Below are 18105 nucleotides of genomic sequence, written 5' to 3' on the forward strand. Positions count from 1 at the left end.
CTGAACTTACTGAGCAGGATGAGGAACTGCTGAAGGGGTTGCCTGATTATTCACGGGACTCGGAGGGGTTGGTGTACTCAGGGAACAGACTCTATGTGCCTTTTTCTCTCCGCAGGGAAATCCTGCAAGCGTCCCATGGAACCAAGTTAGCTGGACATTGGGGCTTTGTGAAGTCCCTGCAACTTTTGCGCCGTCAATTCTGGTGGCCACACATGCGCAAAGATCTGTTGGACTTTGTACGTTCCTGCCAAATGTGTGCCCTATCCGAACCGAGGGGGGGGGGAAGTCCCCTGGTCTGTTAAAGCCCTTACCAAACCCCAATAGAAGTGATCTCTATGGATTTCATCACGGATCTGCCAGTTAGCAAAGGGAAATCCGTTATTTGGGTGGTGGTCGACCTGTTTTCGAAACAAGCCCATTTTATTCCCCTGCCCTCTTTGCCAACTGCCCAAAAGCTGGCCAAAGCTTTCCTTCAACACATTGTACGTCTCCATCTTTTGCCAGCTAAGATAATTACGGACAGAGGGACACAATTTGTTTCCAAGTTCTGGAGGGAACTACTTGCTATCATGGGGGTGGAGCAAGGGCTCAGTAGTAGCTACCATCCGGAAACTGACGGGCAGACGGAACGAGTTAACCAAACCCTGGAACAATACTTAAGATGTTCCCAAGGAAAGGGCGCTAAGACTTATCACACTCCCGCCAGCGGGAATTGGGCTCATTGGTCCTGTCTCGGTTCAAGTTCCTTTATTATGTTTCCCTTGGACTGTTGTAGTCATTACTAACAATGATTTTGTTCCTGATCTAACCATCTCTTCTAATAAATCTTATTTTGTTCATCAAACATGGATTTACTTTGAATGAATGGAGAATCGGACATTATCTGAAGAACCGTAATGTGAACGCGGCAGTGAAGCCAGCCGTGTATAGCTGTACTCACATATGATGTGGAACTATTGCACTCCTGAAGTTTTTTATACAAAGGAATTGTGGACTCTAATTGTATTCTCCCTTTGTTTCAAGTACTTTTTGTTCCTAGCTCTTTAAAAAAAATATATAAGGGTTCTTTAACAAAGATTTCAAATTGTTTGAATTGTTTCATACGATATAATGTTTCTGCTTTTGTTCGTAATTCATTCACAGAGTGTCTTTATATTTATACAATCTCCTCCCGTGAGCTCTCATTCCTTTTTTCATTTTTAAAGTGTTTATTAAGAGGAAGTATAACACATCAAGAAATATAATAACTGCAAAACAGTATACAACTGTCCTGAAAATCCAAAATTGCAAACCAACCAGTTAGTCATCAATACAGATTTTTACAACATACATCAACAGTCATAACAAACTAAGTTAGTACTAAATCTGATCACCTATACATAGATGCTATGTGAGCTATGATTCCCATAAAATTGAGTCAAGTTTAAAAGATAACATCTTCAGGAGTCTGCTGCTATATACAAACCCACCTGGAGGTTGGCAACTCTTTCTGAAATGTTGAAATTCTTGCAAATGACTTGCGAAATTCCTTGTTGGTCAGAAAATTCTTTCCCGCTCTGAACTCTTGCTGTCCAATCCAGTAAAAACAAAGGGGCCAAACAGCTGCCATTGACTGGGGGTGAGGGTGGGGGACAGTCTAACCAGACACTAACCTCTCGTTCTATGGCCCTCAGCAGCGATCGTTGCTCAATCTGCGCCCTTATCCAACAGTGAGACTAAAGCCCCTTGTAATAATAATTAAAGGCTGACACCTCTTTATTAGGAGGAGTACCTAGAAATTAAGACAGCAGGAAGACGCATCTCAGGCCCTGTAAATGCATGTGGCTGTCGAAGGGAGAGGTTGTTGAAAACAGTGCTGGTCAGGTGGGAGTTATAGAGCAATAAGAGGAGAGACCCAAACTGGAACTTCCATGAACTGGGGCGGCCAGGAGTTTTGCTGGATTACATTACAAAAAGCTATACGGTTGTGGAGATGAATGCTTTTGGGAATCCTCACACTCACTGAGGAGGAACCAGAGTCCTCCAAGAAGGCATCAGATCACCGAAATATCCAACTGCGTCCTAGGTATGTGGAACAGCTTCTATCCCTGCTTGTAAATGTCATTCTGCTAAGTTCATTCTGTATGGAGTTGCTACAGAGCTGTTCTTTTTGGAACAAAATGTCCCTGTTTATGAGCAAAGGTTACATGCAAGGTGTCATCTCAACTTTTAGTGTGATTGGGTGAGGGGAGAAGGATATTAGTAAACAAAAATCACAGTGGGGAATCGATGTGTAATTGCCAAGAATAAAAATCCCCCAAATCCTCCGTTGTGGTTCCTGTTATATTTCATAATAAGTAATAAATAAGTTATACTTATCTACTCATAATAAATAAGTTATCTCTCATAATAAGTCAATAAATATAGATTATTTTGAAGAGCAATCACAGGTAAGTCTGAGATATAAGGGAGTATTCACCACTCCCGTTAATGATGCCCTGACTGCAAAATACCAAAAGGCTTTGAAAGTCACATGTTGCCGGAAGGAAAAGGATATTGATCTTGTAACGATGGCAAATATGGAGAGTTCACTACAGAAATATGTCTCTTTGCCCCATATCTGTGTCTATCACTGTTCAAGTAGAAAAGAGCAAGAGTCCAGGAGCACCTTAAAGACTACCAAAATTAGTGGCAGGGGATGAGCTTTCAGGAGTCACTGCTCACTTCTTCAGATACCATCAATGTATGTGTTATGGATGTTTTAATTACTTAGGTGCCCTGGTGGTAGGGTTGCCAAGTCTATTTATCATGGCGGCAGGGGAGCCTCACCGGGCTCCGGGAGCTGTAGGTGGATGTGCGTGTGCATGCACAAAGCGCGCCCCGCCAGCACGTCACCAGAAATGACGTGCGATGTCGATCACATTGAGGGCGTGGCCCTGATCGTTGGAGGGAAAACCATAGAGTTTTCCCTCCGACGATCGGGGCCACACCCCCAACGTGATCGATATGGTTGCGTCACCTCCGGTGACGTGGCCACGCTGCACTTCGGGGGGCGGAGTTCCCCCCAGGGCCCGATTCCGCAGCAGTGGAAATCGGGCCTCCAAAGCGGGGGTTTACCCGCCACCCGCCCCCACTTGGCAGCCCTACCTGGTGGCCTTGGTGAGGGCAGAAAGATGAGAGTCAGTGTGTGGTGTAGTGGTTAAATGTCAGACTAGTACCTAGGTTTGAATCTCCACTTGTGTCATGGAAGCTCACTGGGCGAACTTGGGCCACTTGCATTCTTTCAGCCCAACCTACCTCACAGGGTTGTTGTGAGGGTGAAATGGAGGAGAGGAGAATGATGTAAGCTGCTTTGGGTCCCCACTGGGGAGAAACGCAGGATATAAATTAATTAAATAAATAAATATAAATGTTGCTGCTGCTGCTGATGATGATGTGGCCTGTGTAACATGTAATGGCAATCCCCACTTCATCCCAGTTTATTCTCATTAGACTTACTAGCAATTAATTTTGATTAATTATCAAATAACCTGTGTATAAATGATACATTCTATGTAAATATCTCCATGGTAAAGAACCCCTGCTTATTGCCAAACATACTGATGTTGTTTTTAGATAATTTTTAAGATATATTTTAATTGTTGATTTGTTATATTGCTATATTGTGAATTTTATGATGGAACTCACTCTGAGCCCACTTGTGGGAAGGGTGGGATACAAATTGAACCAAATAAATAAATAAGGTTTCCGGTCAATCAATGGGCATTGAATGTTTAAATTATTTCTATCTTGAGAATTTTTAGTTCTAGCTCTAAATGGTTCAGGAGCAGGTTATCTGAAGGGTATCTTTCTCCCATGTAGATCTGCCTGTTCCTTAGCTTGCTCTCCTTCAGACACCTTGATTAGGTATCCCTGATTTCAGAGGATAGACTGATGGCTACCAGCAGGGACAGAGTCTACTTTATGGGGGTACCCTGTCTATGGGATACTCTTCCCAGGTCCTTTCCGCACCTGGATCTCATCCCTGGTTTTATCAGAGTTCAACTCGCGACACAATATCTTGCATCTATCCCTGGTTATAACAGCATCCGTTTATCCTGGGACAAGTGTAGGGCAAAACCAGGGTGACCTCAATGTAATGTGGAAACAAAAAAATACCCCGAGATAATTACAGGGGTGAACTTGAGTGTAGTGTAGAGTGTAAGTTCAGGGACAGGGTTGAACCAGGATTTAAGAGTGGAATCTAGTGTGGAATCACCCCAGAGACATTTCTGAGGTTTGGGCCTGTACTGTCTTTTAAGCATCAGGCTGAGACTACGTTGTTTGTTTGAGTTTTAAGAAGATGGTGTTCTTATTTTTGCTGCTTTCTGCTGTTCTAGCTTTAATTGAACTTCTCTGGTGTTATGTTTTGATACTGTGTTGGTCTTAGTTGTTTCACTGGGATATAAAGATTTCAAACACATTAGTCTTCTTGCTAGTTGCCTGGGAGGAAGGCAGGCTCATCGATGTCTTAATTATATATATACATTGCAAATATCGTGCAGGGGGCTTAATCTTTTGCAGCAATTTCTGTCCTTGTATCTAATAACCCAGGGGAGAGCTGGCCCTCATGTGGATAAAAAAAATCCACATACTGGGGCCAGTCATGGCTGCAATTCAGGATTCTGCAAACCTGAGGAACCACCAAATTTACAGGGAAAATATGACCTTGAAAATTATTTGGAGACAACAACACCTCCCCACACACACATGAACAGAAAAAAGACAGGGTATGAGCCACCCGTTTGGTTACTGTAGCCATCCAAAATGGCACCCAGAAGAAGGTGGTGAAGTGGGAGGGAAGCGAACCCAGAACTACTGGGGGAATGGATAGCAGAGTAGGGGGGGGCAGGGGGGCACTGAAGGATGATTATACATACGACTTCTGTCTCCCTGACTCTACATCTCTCCTTAGCACAGCTCCTGACAGGCTCTCCTTGGCTTCATATATAGGCATGACACTCACGGAGGAGGTGGCGGTGCTGGTGCTGCTCTTGATTTCTGCAGGTAAGAGGGTACAAATGAGTGGGATAATCTGGCTTTCAAATGTGGTGCCTAATAGCAATGGCCATGGCTTGAATCTCAAGGGTATATTGCCTTGCTTATCACCTTGCTTAGGTGATAAATGGAAGACTTCTGTGAGCCAAAGGGCAGCTTCGGATCCTACCCACTGGGCCCATGTGTCCCTACGTCTAATGGCCAAGCCAGTCCCCCTCAAGTCCAATTCTCAAAAGGGGGTCAGCCACAATTAGGGTTGCCAGCCTCCAGGTGGGACCTGGAGGAAATGGCTGCTTTGGAGGGTGGACCTGGTGGTGCTATAACCTGCTGAGGGCCTCTCCCTGCCCTAAGCCCCAGCTCAACCCCTAAATCTTCAGGACTTTCCCAATCTGGAGCTGGCAACCCTATGATGTAAAGTCCTGAAAACATGAGGGGACACCCAGGTTTATAGAACAGCGTTACTTGAAAGAAAAAAAAATTAATTGTGGGGGTAAGAAAACCCATGAAATCCATAGCTTTAGCTGCATAAATGCAGACAGAGGGGGGGGGAGCCAGAGTTCAGGAAGGGTTTTGAGTTGTCGTAGCACAGGAGCCCCCAGTGTGGAGCCCATAGGCACCATGGCCCCCCCCCCCAAACCTTTTCTGGCACTCATCAAGTGTTTTTAAGAATACCAGGGGGGGGGGCTAGGGTTCCCATTCCCCAGGTGGGGGTGGGGGATCCCCTGCTTTCACAGGCTTCTGCCCGCCAGCGGCCAGCTGCCCAGCAGGAGTAAATTCCCCCAATCTCAATGCTGTGTGCAACACACTGACATCACCCGGAAATGACCTCAGCACATCAGTGACATCGGGGGGCGACGCTAGGCTTTTTGGGAAAAACTCTATGGTTTGAGGTCATTTTTACCATAAAGTTTGCCCCAAAAGCAGAGCATCGTTCTTGATGTCACCACCGTGCTGATGTCACCTCCAGGGGACATCAGTGCATTGCACGACATCCCTGCCCACCCCCAGAACACTGTCCAAATCCCCCCACTGGCAGAACAAGGGGACCTGGCATCCCTAATGTGGCCAGGTGGGGCTTTTGCCCAGCAAGGCTTCTGACTGACTATTGAAGATCTGATTGGCTGTGCAGATTTTTTTAAAATGTTGCTTTGGCAGCAGCGGGCATCACTGCACAAAGATCTACACTGTGTTACTGAAGTTAAACTATGGTGATCATTGTTAAGTCGGGCGCTTAACAAGAGTCGGAGAGTGATTTCAGCAAGAATGCGGTTTATTCTTCAGCTTAGTTACAGTATAACGATCGCCAGCCAGAATCCATCATCAGAACAGAACTGAACTAGACATACACTGGCTGCTCTGTATTTAAACATTCCCGGCTAATGTAGCCACACCCACTGTACAATAAGCAACCTATGAGGTTGAAGCAATAAGGACCAATCACAAGCGATCCCGCTCTGCACGGTGATTGGCAAACATATTCTGGGCTAGGGCTCCTATTGGTTACGTTAGGATCCTAGCCCAGGGCGAAGCTTAACATTGACTCTCAATGGCACAGTTCACAAGCAGTTATATATACACTTCAATACATAACAATCATTTTGTGGCTCTGCCTCTTGAGGCAGCCATTTTGTGGCAGCCATTTTGTTGCTGTGTCTACCATGCCATGTCAGAATTCCAAACCTGCTTGCAGACTCATGAACACCAGGCAGTGGTGAGCAGAAAGAAGGAGATGAAGGAGGAGCCAAAGCTAGAGGGGCAGGAGGTCTAGTGGTGGCAGCAGTAACAAGTGGGAGATGGAGGAAGATAACTGGTGGCAGGAGGAAGGGAGAAAAGCCTGAGGCAGGAGTCTGATGGGAGGAGGGAAAAGACTGTCCACCCCCAGGGCCTGGGATAAAACAACCAGAGCCAGCTGTAGGGTATGATGACAAAAATTACATTTCTCCTCCCTTCCCCCCCCTCCCAATCCCTTGAAAGGAAACATTTCTCACATTACTAAAGTTTCCTGAATCCCAGTCTTTGTTTCTATTTTATTATTCAGTGTCTTGGATTAAAACTAGTTGCTGGCTGATTAGCTTCAATCTGCTCTCAAATGATACTCAGAAAAAGTAGTTAATGAATGGCTGGTTAAAATTAGTGAGATGGCCAAAAAAGGACAAATTTAAAGGTACGAGAGTGTGCCTTTAAAAACTGTTTGAAAACTAGGGTTGCCAGCCCCCGCCCCATGGAGGCAGGGGTCCCCTGCTGCCAGGCCCCACCCCCCCGCCACCAATCAGCTGGCTGGCAGGGTGAATTATCAGGAGAAAAAGGAAGGCCCAGGCCACATTGCCAGCATTGCACAAGAGAGATGTCATCGCACCATTGACATCCAGGTGATGCTCTAGTATTTGAGCAAAAACTCTATGGTAGAAGCTATTTTTACCATAGAATTTTTGCCCAAATACCAGAGCTTTGCAGCAATGTCACACCATGATGATGTCACTTCCTGTGCAATGCCAGCAACAGAGCCTGGGCCTTCCTCTTTCTCCTGGTAAGTCCCCCCCACCCCCACTGGTTACCAGGAGGGACCTGGCAACCCTATTGAAAACTTCCATTGGTACAGGCAGGGGTCATTTCCTGCAAGAGTGCACAGGAGCGGAGCTCCGGCAGTAAAAAGCCCAGGGGCGGGCACATGCAACAAGCCCCACCCCTGCTCCCAGCAGCCCTCAGTCAGAGCAAAAAGCAGCCAGGTAAGTTGCAGAGCCCCCCCCCAGCCCCCAGGCCCCAAACAGTCCAGTGGCACCTTTAGGACTAAGTTTTATTCAGGTACAAGCTCTCCCTCCTCTGCGAGGACAGATCTGCATGTGTCCCCCCCATAGTTAGCAATCCAAAACAGCCCAGTGGAGCTTGAGTGGTGGGCGTTGCCTTCTGACACACTTCCGGTGATGTCAGCGGGTGCGACATCTGCAAATAAGTTATGCTAATGAGTTATGCTAATGAGCTCCTGCACCTCTTTTTCTAGGAAATGACCCCTGGGTACAGGTCATGCAATTCGTAATTGTGCCAGAGCTTAGACTGCCTCCTCTGTTACCAGGCCTTTATTCAAGGTGCCAACTTTAGCCTACAAAGCCCTAAACAGACTAGGACAATAACATACCCTACAGCAGGAGTTCCCATCCTTTTTGAGCCTTAGGGTTGCCAAGTCCTATCTTCACCCCCAGCAGGGGGACTTTGGGGGGCATTCCTGGAGGGGGGGCGTGGCATCCCCGATGTGATGATGTCACATTGGGGACGTCGTCACCCCGCCCGACAGGGGCGTGGGCTCCCTGCAGTTAAAGGGACCCCTTTAACTGCAGAGAGCCGGCATTTCCCCATGCGCCTGACCTCCACGGAGATTGGGCACGGAAACACCAGCTCCCTGCAGTTAAAGGGGCCCCTTTAACTGCAGGGAGCCGGCGTTTCTGAGTGCCCGATCGGCTGGCCCGCAGCCACTCCTCTCTCTCAAGAGAGAAGGGAGGGGGGGTGTTGGGACTTGGGGGCGGCCAGCTGGCCACCTGCAGGTAGAAGCCCCAAAAGAGCGGGATACCCCTGCCAAACCACGGGGGTTGGCAACCCTATTGAGCCTGCAGGTACCTTTGGAATTCTGACACAGGGTGGCTGCACAAAATAGCTGCTACAGAAGGTGGAACCAGCCATAAAATGGCTGCTGCAGGTTGCTGTGGTGGCAGCTGCTGCCAAAGCAACATTTTTTTAAAACCTGCAGCCAATTAGGGTTGCCAGGTCCCTTCGAGATGCCAGAAGGGGGACGGGGGGGGGGGACACGCTGGGACCGGGAAGTAACATTGTGCGTCACCCAGAAGTGACGTAGGCATGTCGGGGTGACACTCTGGTTTTTTGGCAAAACTCTATGGTAAAATCACCCTCAAACCATAGAGTTTTGCCCAAAAAACAGAGCATCACCCCCACGATGTCACCGATGTACCTATGTCACTTCCAAGTGATGTCAGCACATTGCCCAATGTTGCTCTTTGGGCAGGAACCCACAAAAGCAGGGGATCCCCTGCCCCCAACTGGGGAATGTTAGCCGTACAGCCAATCAAATCTCCAGTGGCTAATCTGAAACCTTTCTGGCTCCACTCACTTTCTAAGAACACTTGGTGGGCACCAGGAAAGGTTTCAGCAGGCACACCGTGTTGGGGACCCCTGCCTTAGAGAGCCCTTCTGTGCCCTTTTCTTCCATCACAATATCTGAATGTGATGCCCCCCCCCCCTTTGTAATGCCATTGGTGTATCAGACTCAGACTGCAAACTCAAAAACAAAAACCATTTGGGGTGGGACAGATTAGTGGATGTGTAGGACTTCCCCAAAGGGGACTCAAAACACTTCACAACACACTTCTCCTTTCTGCCATTTTATCTTCACAACAATAACCCTGTGAGGTAGGTTCAGACAAGACAAAGAATGACTGGCCCAAGGTCCCAAGCGAGTTTTCATAATGGAGTGGGGATCTGAATCTGAATCTCCCTGATACTAATGCAACACCATAACCACATGGGCTCTATGTAATAGTTATGCCAGTGCAATGATGTGCACTATTCTGAAATAATTACTGATTATCCTCATCATCTTCTTCCATCTATATGGACTTTATGTGGTGCAGTGACTAGAGTCTTAGACTAGAATCTGGGAGCCCCAGGTTTGAATTTTCACAATGTCATGGGTGACCTTGGGCCAATCACCCACTTTCAGTCTAACCTACCTCACAGGGTTGTTGTGAGGATAAAACAGTGGAGAGGAGAATAATGCAGGCTGTTTTGGGTCCCCACTGGGGAGAAAGGCTGAGCATAAACAAAGGAAATAAATAAATGCCGTTTGCCCAGAGAACATCACAATCCCTTGCATCCTTTGTCATTTTATTGCACGCATTACTTGGGATATCCAAGTGTAACACCACCTCACTGTCTTCTTGTTTTTGCACTACAGCAGCTGCGCAGATCGGGCCGCGAATTGTTGGCGGACAGACCTGCGGCGAACACTCCCAGCCTTGGCACGTGGCCCTTTATGATATGAACCGGTTCTATTGCAGCGGGACTCTGCTGAACAGACAGTGGGTGCTGACCGCAGCACACTGCAAAATGCCAGGGTATGCCCTTACAAAAGTGTCCAGGGTACCACATGGCAGAGTTTGCAGCTGTAATGAAAGGCAAAGAGAAGCCCAGGCTCCCCTAGTATTGCCATCTCTGGGTTGGTAATTCCTGGGGGGATGGGGGTGGAGCCTAGGGAAGGCGGGGTTTGGGGAGTGGAGGGACCACCGTGGGGTATAATGTCATGGAGTCTGGCCTCCAAAGCAGCCACTTTCTCCAGGGGAACTAATCTCTATCGTCTGGAGAGCAGTTGTAATTCCGGGAGATTTCCAGGCACCACCTGGAGGCTAATGAACACTGTGAAAGCAATTAACAAATCTAATATCAATGCCTTTAAATAAATGTTTGGAAATTCCAAATGAGTGTATATTCTTAATAACTATTCAATGATCAAGGTTTTCTTATAACCAACTCCAAAAGTAGTTGTTACAAAGTCAAAAGTGCCAAGCTGGAGTTACAATGTAACATATAAAGTTCCCAAACTCTAAAAATGCAACAATCATGAGCTATAAATGTAACACGACTAGTTCCAAAGTTCTCAATATGACGAATTTATATAACAGACCAACAATTGGAAGTTATGCAGCAACATGTATCCCAGGCATGTAAACACGTTTCCGTCCTCTTTTTCAAAGCCGCATCTCCCTTCCGTTGTGGAGATCAACATTCAAGTCGGAACCAATGCTCTAGGAAATCTCCACGGCTATCAAGCGCTTCAGTGCAGCATATCAATCATCCTTCGCGGTGTTCATTTGTTTTTGACAATTGGCACACTGTTTTTTCCCCTTGTTTTGTCTACCGCCTGGAGGCTGGCAGTCCTAGGCTCTGCCTCCAATGGGATCACAACATTGGCCCAAAGACTGTCGCGCAGGGCGTTCCCAGCAGTGTGAACTGGCAACTTAGAACTTGAGCACACTCCAGCAGAGTTCCACTCACCAGCAACTCCCAATAGCAAACCACATAACACAGTCCAGTGGTAACTATTTACAGGAAGTTTATTTACAAATATATACAGCTCTCGGACAGAGTGCTTCGCCAGCATTCATAAATACAGGGGAGTGCGTAGGCACTCTCTACATTTATACATATGACAGCCAATCAGCATTGTGCTGAGTCATTGTGACTCTGTCTTTGCCCAGACATGTACAAACTAGTTCAGTCTGGTATTGCATCACCTGACAATCACCTGACAACTGTCATTTAGATCAGGATCATCTAATGCTGAAGCTTACATAATGACAAAGACCTCCATTCTGGCATATGCTGGCCTTTGGAACTTCTAGCACTGGCTCTGTGGCAGTCTAACAAACACACTTTGCTTCCAAAAGGCTGTGGGTTCCATCCCTCTCCTCTCTGGTTAAAGACTCTCTGCTGGCTGGTGACTTAAAAGAAGCACTGTCATTCAGAGTAGACAACACTGCCCCAGAGGAAACAGCGGTCTGATATGGTATAAGGCAGCTTCATGTGTTCATGTTCCTTTGCCCTCTATGCACAAACGTGGGCAGCAAATCCTTTCAAAAAGTAGACTTTAAAATGGTGCCTCTGTGGGGACTTGTGACCCAGCAGGGAGTGGCTCTGAGAACTTTGACCCATGAGTTGAAGACCACGGTTTGAGATGAAGGGCTCATTTTGCTCCCTTGTATTTTCTTGTTCCTTCAGGGGGAGAGGCTCTGTTCCTCAGGTGTTTTGCTCCCTCTGGTGGTCAATTTGATATTACACAGGTTTATGTCTGGCGCAGAAACCTGCAGTCTAAATCTTCAGGAATGCATGCTGGACATAACCCAGTGTAATACTGAATTGGCCATTAGAGGGAGCAAAACAGAAAACTCCCTGAAGAAACAGGAACTTACAAGTGACAAAAATGAGAATGTGGAAAAGACCAAAAGTATGTATGGGAAGCAAGATCTTCTGGATACCGTCAAGATTTTCTTTCTCACAGTTTTCCAGACTAACCTCACCTCCCCCCCCTCTTCAGCCCCACCTACATACGCCTGGGAGTAAGCAACATGACCATCTCATCACGTGGTGAACAGCAGAGAAGGGGGACGGCGTTCGTGGTGCACCCAAAGTACAGCCCTACCAGCAAGGACAATGACATCATGATGATCAAGCTCTCCTCATTGGTGGACATCAACGACAGAGTCCAGCCCCTCAGTGTGGCCAATCGGTGCGTCTCTCCTGGAACACAATGTCTCGTGACAGGCTGGGGCACGGTCACCAGCCCTAAAGGTGCGGCATTAATCCCTTTTACCTAAAAAAATTTCCAAGCAAATATGGGAGACAAGCAGCTACCCAAGCTCAAAATGGGTTCCCCATTTGGAAAGTCTCCCTCTGTAAAGACTGGCTGCTTCAGGGATTATTCTTGCCTATCCTGCCCCATTTGCAATATTGCTACCCTGGCTGACTTCAGCACAAGTTCTCAGAGGTGCGCCCAGCACCCTCTGCAATGTGACAGATGATGCCAGTCCAGTTAGGTTGCATGTAGATCCTGGCAACTGTAGCCTGAGATTACATGATTGTACCATTCAGTAGCAGTGTGCTGCGCACAACTGGAGAGTTGCGTTCCCAGACCCTCAACCACATGTGTGAAGAAAATCCTTATAACCACCTTTACAAATTCATCCAGGGGCTCCACTGCAAGTATGGTGGAGGTTCGCCATTAGAGTTTTCCCCGCAGGTTGTAGTGGAAAGGGGGAGGAACCTGAGCATTGGGGGGGAGGAAATCACTTCTGCGCTTAACCAGGCGGCAGCTCACACCACATGAGAAGGGGTGTGGCTTGTTAAGCAAATAATGGCCCCTGCCACACGGCAGGGAAAACACAGGGAAAAGTGCGGCTTTTAAAAGCCGCACCAAAGTTGAGACGCCGCAGCGGGATCCCATGGATCCCCTGAGCCATGGCGCATCGCTCCCCGGCACGATCAGATGCCGGGGAGGAAGAGTCGGAAGGGAGGGGAAGGCTGCCAAACTGCGCATGCTCGAGCATGCGCAGTTGGGCTGGAGCCGGGGATGCGCCGGCGCAAGGACGCGCCGGCTGATCCCATAGCTCAGCTTGAGGCGCTCTACTCAGAAGAACCACCTAGGTAGGTGGTTCTTTTTTAGTGCGGGTTTTGGGTGGGAGGGACGGATCAGGGACGGGCAGGCAACAATTCCCAGATGTTGCCGTGGGATCGTACCCGTTTGCTCCGCCCCCGTTCCGTCCTGCTCCCGGCCCAAAACCCCTCGTATGAACAGGGCCATGGTTACTAATCTCCAAGTGAGGCCTGGCGTTCTTCCAGAATTACAACTGGTATCCAGACTACAGAGATCAGTTCTCCAGGAGGAAATGACACCTTCAGAGGGTGGATTCTGTGACATCACATCCCTCTCTGCCGAGCTCCCTCCCCAAATTCTTCCCTCCATAGGCATTGCCCTCAAATCTCCAGGGATCTCCTGAGTTAGAGTCAGCAATCCTATACATAAATGAGGTGATTGGGGGGGGGGCAGTTATTACCTTGTCACTGTAAACAGTTCTGCCTCCAAACTCTACAACAGCATACTGATCTACAGGACTTTTTTTGTAGAAAAAGCCCAGCAGGAACATTAGCATATTAGGCCACACCCAACAGCAGAAACTCATTAGCCTATTAGGCCACACCCCCATGCCTTCTCTTGGCTTCCCAGGTGCCCCGCACCTGTGGGCCGCCCAGGCAAGCCAGCTCTTGGACAGACCAGGGAGGCATCTAAATGAACCCTGATCCTTTCAGAGCCCCCCCTGGCCCGCCCGCCTCAGAGTTGCCTGGGGGGGGGGTTCGCTCTCCAGGCCTTCCCTCTGTAGCCACGCATGTGCAGAAGTTTTGGCTGTAGTGGGCGTGGCCAACTCTGAAGCCAGCCAGAACTCCGTTCCTGTGCGTTCCTGCCCAAAAATAGCCCTGCTGATCTACAAGGAAGGGCTTCGACACATTTTATGATCACCCCCTGAGCATGTCGGGTCTGCTTCCAATCTAAAGTCGTACAGTGACCAAAGGACAAGCTGTTAAGCGCAGCGGTTCACCGTGCGGACAAAGGTGTTGTTTTCCTGCACTGCCTTCCAAATTCCTCACCTTCACCAAAACCTGCAGGGAAATGTCTACTGGTGCACAGCCAGGTTTACAATGAAGTTCCTGGACGTGCGGCCTGAGGATTTTCTTCCAATACATGACAGAGGATCTGGGGATGCAAGTCTGAGCTCGTGTGCCATTGCAGCCAATGAGATAACAAATGCTGCAGAGGCAGGGGGTGGGTTAAGGGGAGAAACAGCCCTGAAAAAGGCCCCGTCCCCAGCCTGCCTTGGCACCACCCCTCAAAGGAGGGAGGGAGCATCCGCCCAGCCAGCCCTAGTAGGAGGTACCTGGCCAAGCTGAGTGGCTCTGCAGGGGGAGGGCAGGCGGGCCTGGCCCAGCCCTCACTGCAGCAAGCTGTACTACCCCACACCTCTGGCTCACACCCCCTCTGCTCTTTTCACCAGGATGGCCCCCAAGTGTGGGTGGCCTCAGGGGGGCAGGGGCCCCGCCCCCAGCCATCCGCCCATTGGGACTCTTCCTGGTGGACTTCATGGCCATTCCACCCTGGGACAGAAGATGCATGACTGTCTGATTACATGATTTATTTATTTTATTAAGCTTTTAGCTCTCCCTCCCCCGCAAGCAGGCTCAAGGCAGGTTACAACAACGTAAGCGTATATATACCAATTAAAACATAATAATTTAACAATGAATACCAAGTTTTACACTACTAATAATCCACTGTCGATGGCACCAATAATACTCTAGGGCCGCCTATGCGTGTACAATAGATGTAACCAATGTTCCCTCTAAGCTGTGGAGTCTTGTGAGCAAAAATTCTACTTTGTGAGCTATTGGCATTAAAGTTGTGAGCCAGCGATTTGGCTACTCCATAAGTTAGTTTGCTCTGGAGCCATCCTTCCTGAGCTAAGACACAAATGTGTGAGCCAAAGGCTAAAAAACTGTGAGCTGGCTCACACTAACAGCTTAGAGGGAACACTGGATGTAACTAAACTGAGAGGGGGCGGGCAGGTGAGACTGGTGCCGGATGGGACAGTGCAGATGGAATGGTGTAAGCGGAAGCAAACCAGAGCAGATGCCCCTGCCAGGGCCAGGATGTAATTTAATAATGACCGAGCATCTTCCATCTCTTTGCAGAGGATGTCGGGTGCATGGCTGGGACCCTGACCTGGACGCAACTGAGGCAGCAAGATTGCATGGGGGGCAGGCTTTGCTAAGTAGACACTGCAGACTCCAGCCAGCTTTGCCCCTCAGGATTCCCCCGGCTTAGCCCTGACCTCAGTGGCGGACCTACATTTTTGGGACCCTGGAGCTTGAACTGTTATGGGGTCCTCTTCTCAACCGGCAACAATAGGGCAACATCCAACAAGGTCCAAAGGGCCTTGCTGCCCTTGCAAGGACCCCGAGGCCCAAATGGTGGAGAACGGGGTGGTGGGGTGGAGCCCTTGAAAATGGGCCAAAATGTAGGCTATGAATAGATTCTGGCGAGCTCGGTAAGCCCATACAGCTGGGGGTTCGGATGCTGCAAGCCCCCCTGAGAAAACTTTGAAATTTGACCAACGACAATGCGAAAAGGTTTGGGCTGGGTAAGAAGATTCCATTCCTGTCCATCCTGAGGAAAACACGGGTTCCCGCCCCCTCCGTCTATTTAAAACCCCAGATAGAAATATGACAGCCCCATCTAGTGGCAAAGACTGACTACAGCCCTGTAGAAGACCGTACTGCTGAAAGTAATTCTTCCATTCCTATTGTGTGTGAATGCTTCAGAGGGCAAATCTTGGCTCTCGCAGGCTGTTTCAAGCCTGGAAAATGGCTTGGGGGGGGGGGAGCTTAAACTCTCCCTTCCCTGTAGCTGAGAATTGTGTCATAGCATGCCTGAAAACTGAATAGGTGAAGACTCCGGGCACTCCCAGTGTCCCGTCCGCTTTGGCCCTCAATGTCCCTAGCCTGATGCATTTAACTTTATTCATTGCATTTAATGTGCCTGAGGAGAAATCTTTTAGTTTGTCAAAAATAAAAATACTCACAGCGACTGCTGTATCCACAGTAACCATTCCTGAAGCACTGCAGTGCGCTTACCTGCGTGTCATCCCTCAGAGGGAGTGCGAGAGCATATATCCTGATGCCATCACAAGCAACATGCTGTGCGCCGGTGAGAGGGAAGGAAATGTCGACTCCTGTCAGGTAAGGAAGGAGGCCAGCTTCACCACCTTCTTTGCGAAGACCAGTTGTGAACCCTGATTTATTCTTAGGCAGTGCATATGGTCCTGGAGCAGATGAAGGATGAAGAAGAAGAAAAACTGGGCTGCACCCAGCAATGTGCCAAAACAAAAATGACAAAAAGAATGCCAGGTGATAGATGACTGATTTATTATACAAAGTCCCTACGTGTTTTGCCATGCAGGCTTCAGGGGGGGGTTCTATAATTTTATTTATTTATTTTTTCCAGATGTTTATTCCGCCCTCCCGGCCAAAGCCGGCTCAGGGCGTCTTACATAAAAACAGGTAGTTACATTAAAAACAAAAGTTGCAATTAAAACAAATTATAAAATCATAATAAAGTGCTAGTAGTTGTTGGTATTCGTATGACGGTAAGCAGCCAGTAACCAGTGTACAAATTTCTCAGCTCGCAGTCAGCTCTCAGTGCTCATCTGGAATGTCCTTGCAGGGCTTACTGTTCTTTAGGCTGTTGATAGTAATTTCCAGAGTCCAGGGCCCTCTCACTTTCAACCAACTGATGTTCTTCATTGGTGGTGGCAGCTCCTTATAGCCCGGCGAAAGAGCTCTGTTTCACAGGCCCTGCGGAACTGTAAAAGGTCCCACAGGGCCCTGATCTCCTCCGGGACCTCATTCCACCTGGATGGGGCCGCCACTGAAAAGGCCCTGACCCTTGTCGTCGGCAGCCTAGCCTTCTTAAGACCCGGAAGGGCCAGCTGATTCTGGGCCCCCGACCGCAGTGCTCTCTGGGGAACATGTGGGGAAAGGCGGTCCCTTAGGTATGTAGGTCTTGGATTAGGGAATAAGGATATTAACCAAAGAAAAAGAAACTGCTTATAGCACACAGCATTTGCTGGGCTCATCCAGATGTAACATTTCAGCTCTCAGTTCCTATGTGCAGAGAACAGTCATCAGTCAAGTTTTGTTCTTGAAGTGACTCTTTGGTCTTTCCACAGCCTTTGGAATCCTACAGTATAAGTGTGAGCTCTTTCTGGAAATGCCAATTCTTTGTCCAGCTTTCCCTTGAAACTTGGCTCTGAGGCAGGTACAGTTTCATCTTTAAGGTATTCAATTATTCCTCCTAGAGGGCTGGATACCAGTTCGCCATACAGCACTCACATGACCAAGGACAGTCACAGGTGGGGCTGAGAGACTTCCGAGAGAGCTGTGACTGACCCAAGGTCACCCAGCTGGCTGCGTGTGGAGGAGTGGGGAATCAAACCCAGTTCTCCAGATTAGAGTCTGCTGCTCTTAATCACTACACCACGCTGACTCATAAGTGACATAAGAACTAGTTAATACTTGAGGAAGGGGACTTTTTTGTCTCCACAGGGTGACTCTGGGGCTCCCCTCATCTGTGATGAAAAGATTCAGGGCATCGTGTCTTGGGGTCCGGAAGTGTGTGGCCAGCCTGGGAAGCCTGGTATCTACACCAAGGTCTGCAACTATGTGGACTGGATTCAGCGGACAATAAGGCGCATGTGAAACCTGCATGGATGTGAAGGAGTAACAAATAAAACATGAGATTACCTTGACCTGTGGCTCCATTTTCCATCTTCTGACTGTGTACCTAAATGGTATCCTCTTTCCTCTCCCTGTACCCATGTGAGATGCCTGGTGTTAGTGTTCGGTGAGGTCAGGTACTTAGTGAGCCTGTAGTTCATAAGAACCTTCTCAGGCCCCTAGCTATGGCAGGGTTGGGGCTCCGCC

The 18105-nt window shown here is 48.4% G+C and overlaps 1 protein-coding gene across 1 annotated transcript; it reads left to right on the plus strand.

Annotated features, from left to right (window-relative positions):
- The first annotated feature begins 4973 nt into the window (after positions 1-4973).
- LOC107118420 (cationic trypsin-like) lies at positions 4974-17880 on the plus strand. The gene is made up of 5 exons (XM_015420749.1): positions 4974-5025; positions 9977-10136; positions 12113-12366; positions 16226-16362; positions 17728-17880. The coding sequence occupies exons 1-5, from the start codon at positions 4974-4976 to the stop codon at positions 17878-17880; spliced, it is 756 nt and encodes a 251-aa protein (XP_015276235.1).
- Positions 17881-18105: the final 225 nt, after the last annotated feature.

Source organism: Gekko japonicus, unplaced genomic scaffold (genome assembly GCF_001447785.1).
Source record: "Gekko japonicus isolate JY-2015 unplaced genomic scaffold, Gekko_japonicus_V1.1 scaffold1676, whole genome shotgun sequence".
Classification (NCBI taxonomy): domain Eukaryota; kingdom Metazoa; phylum Chordata; class Lepidosauria; order Squamata; family Gekkonidae; genus Gekko; species Gekko japonicus.

Bases quoted from the DNA above. Each gene is read 5' to 3' on its own strand.
- LOC107118420 (XM_015420749.1), top strand. From the start codon at position 4,974: ATGACACTCACGGAGGAGGTGGCGGTGCTGGTGCTGCTCTTGATTTCT. The intron at 10,137-12,112 runs GTATGCCCTTAC...CCCCCTCTTCAG, and splicing joins GCACACTGCAAAATGCCAGG to CCCCACCTACATACGCCTGG. The intron at 16,363-17,727 runs GTAAGGAAGGAG...TTGTCTCCACAG, and splicing joins GAAATGTCGACTCCTGTCAG to GGTGACTCTGGGGCTCCCCT.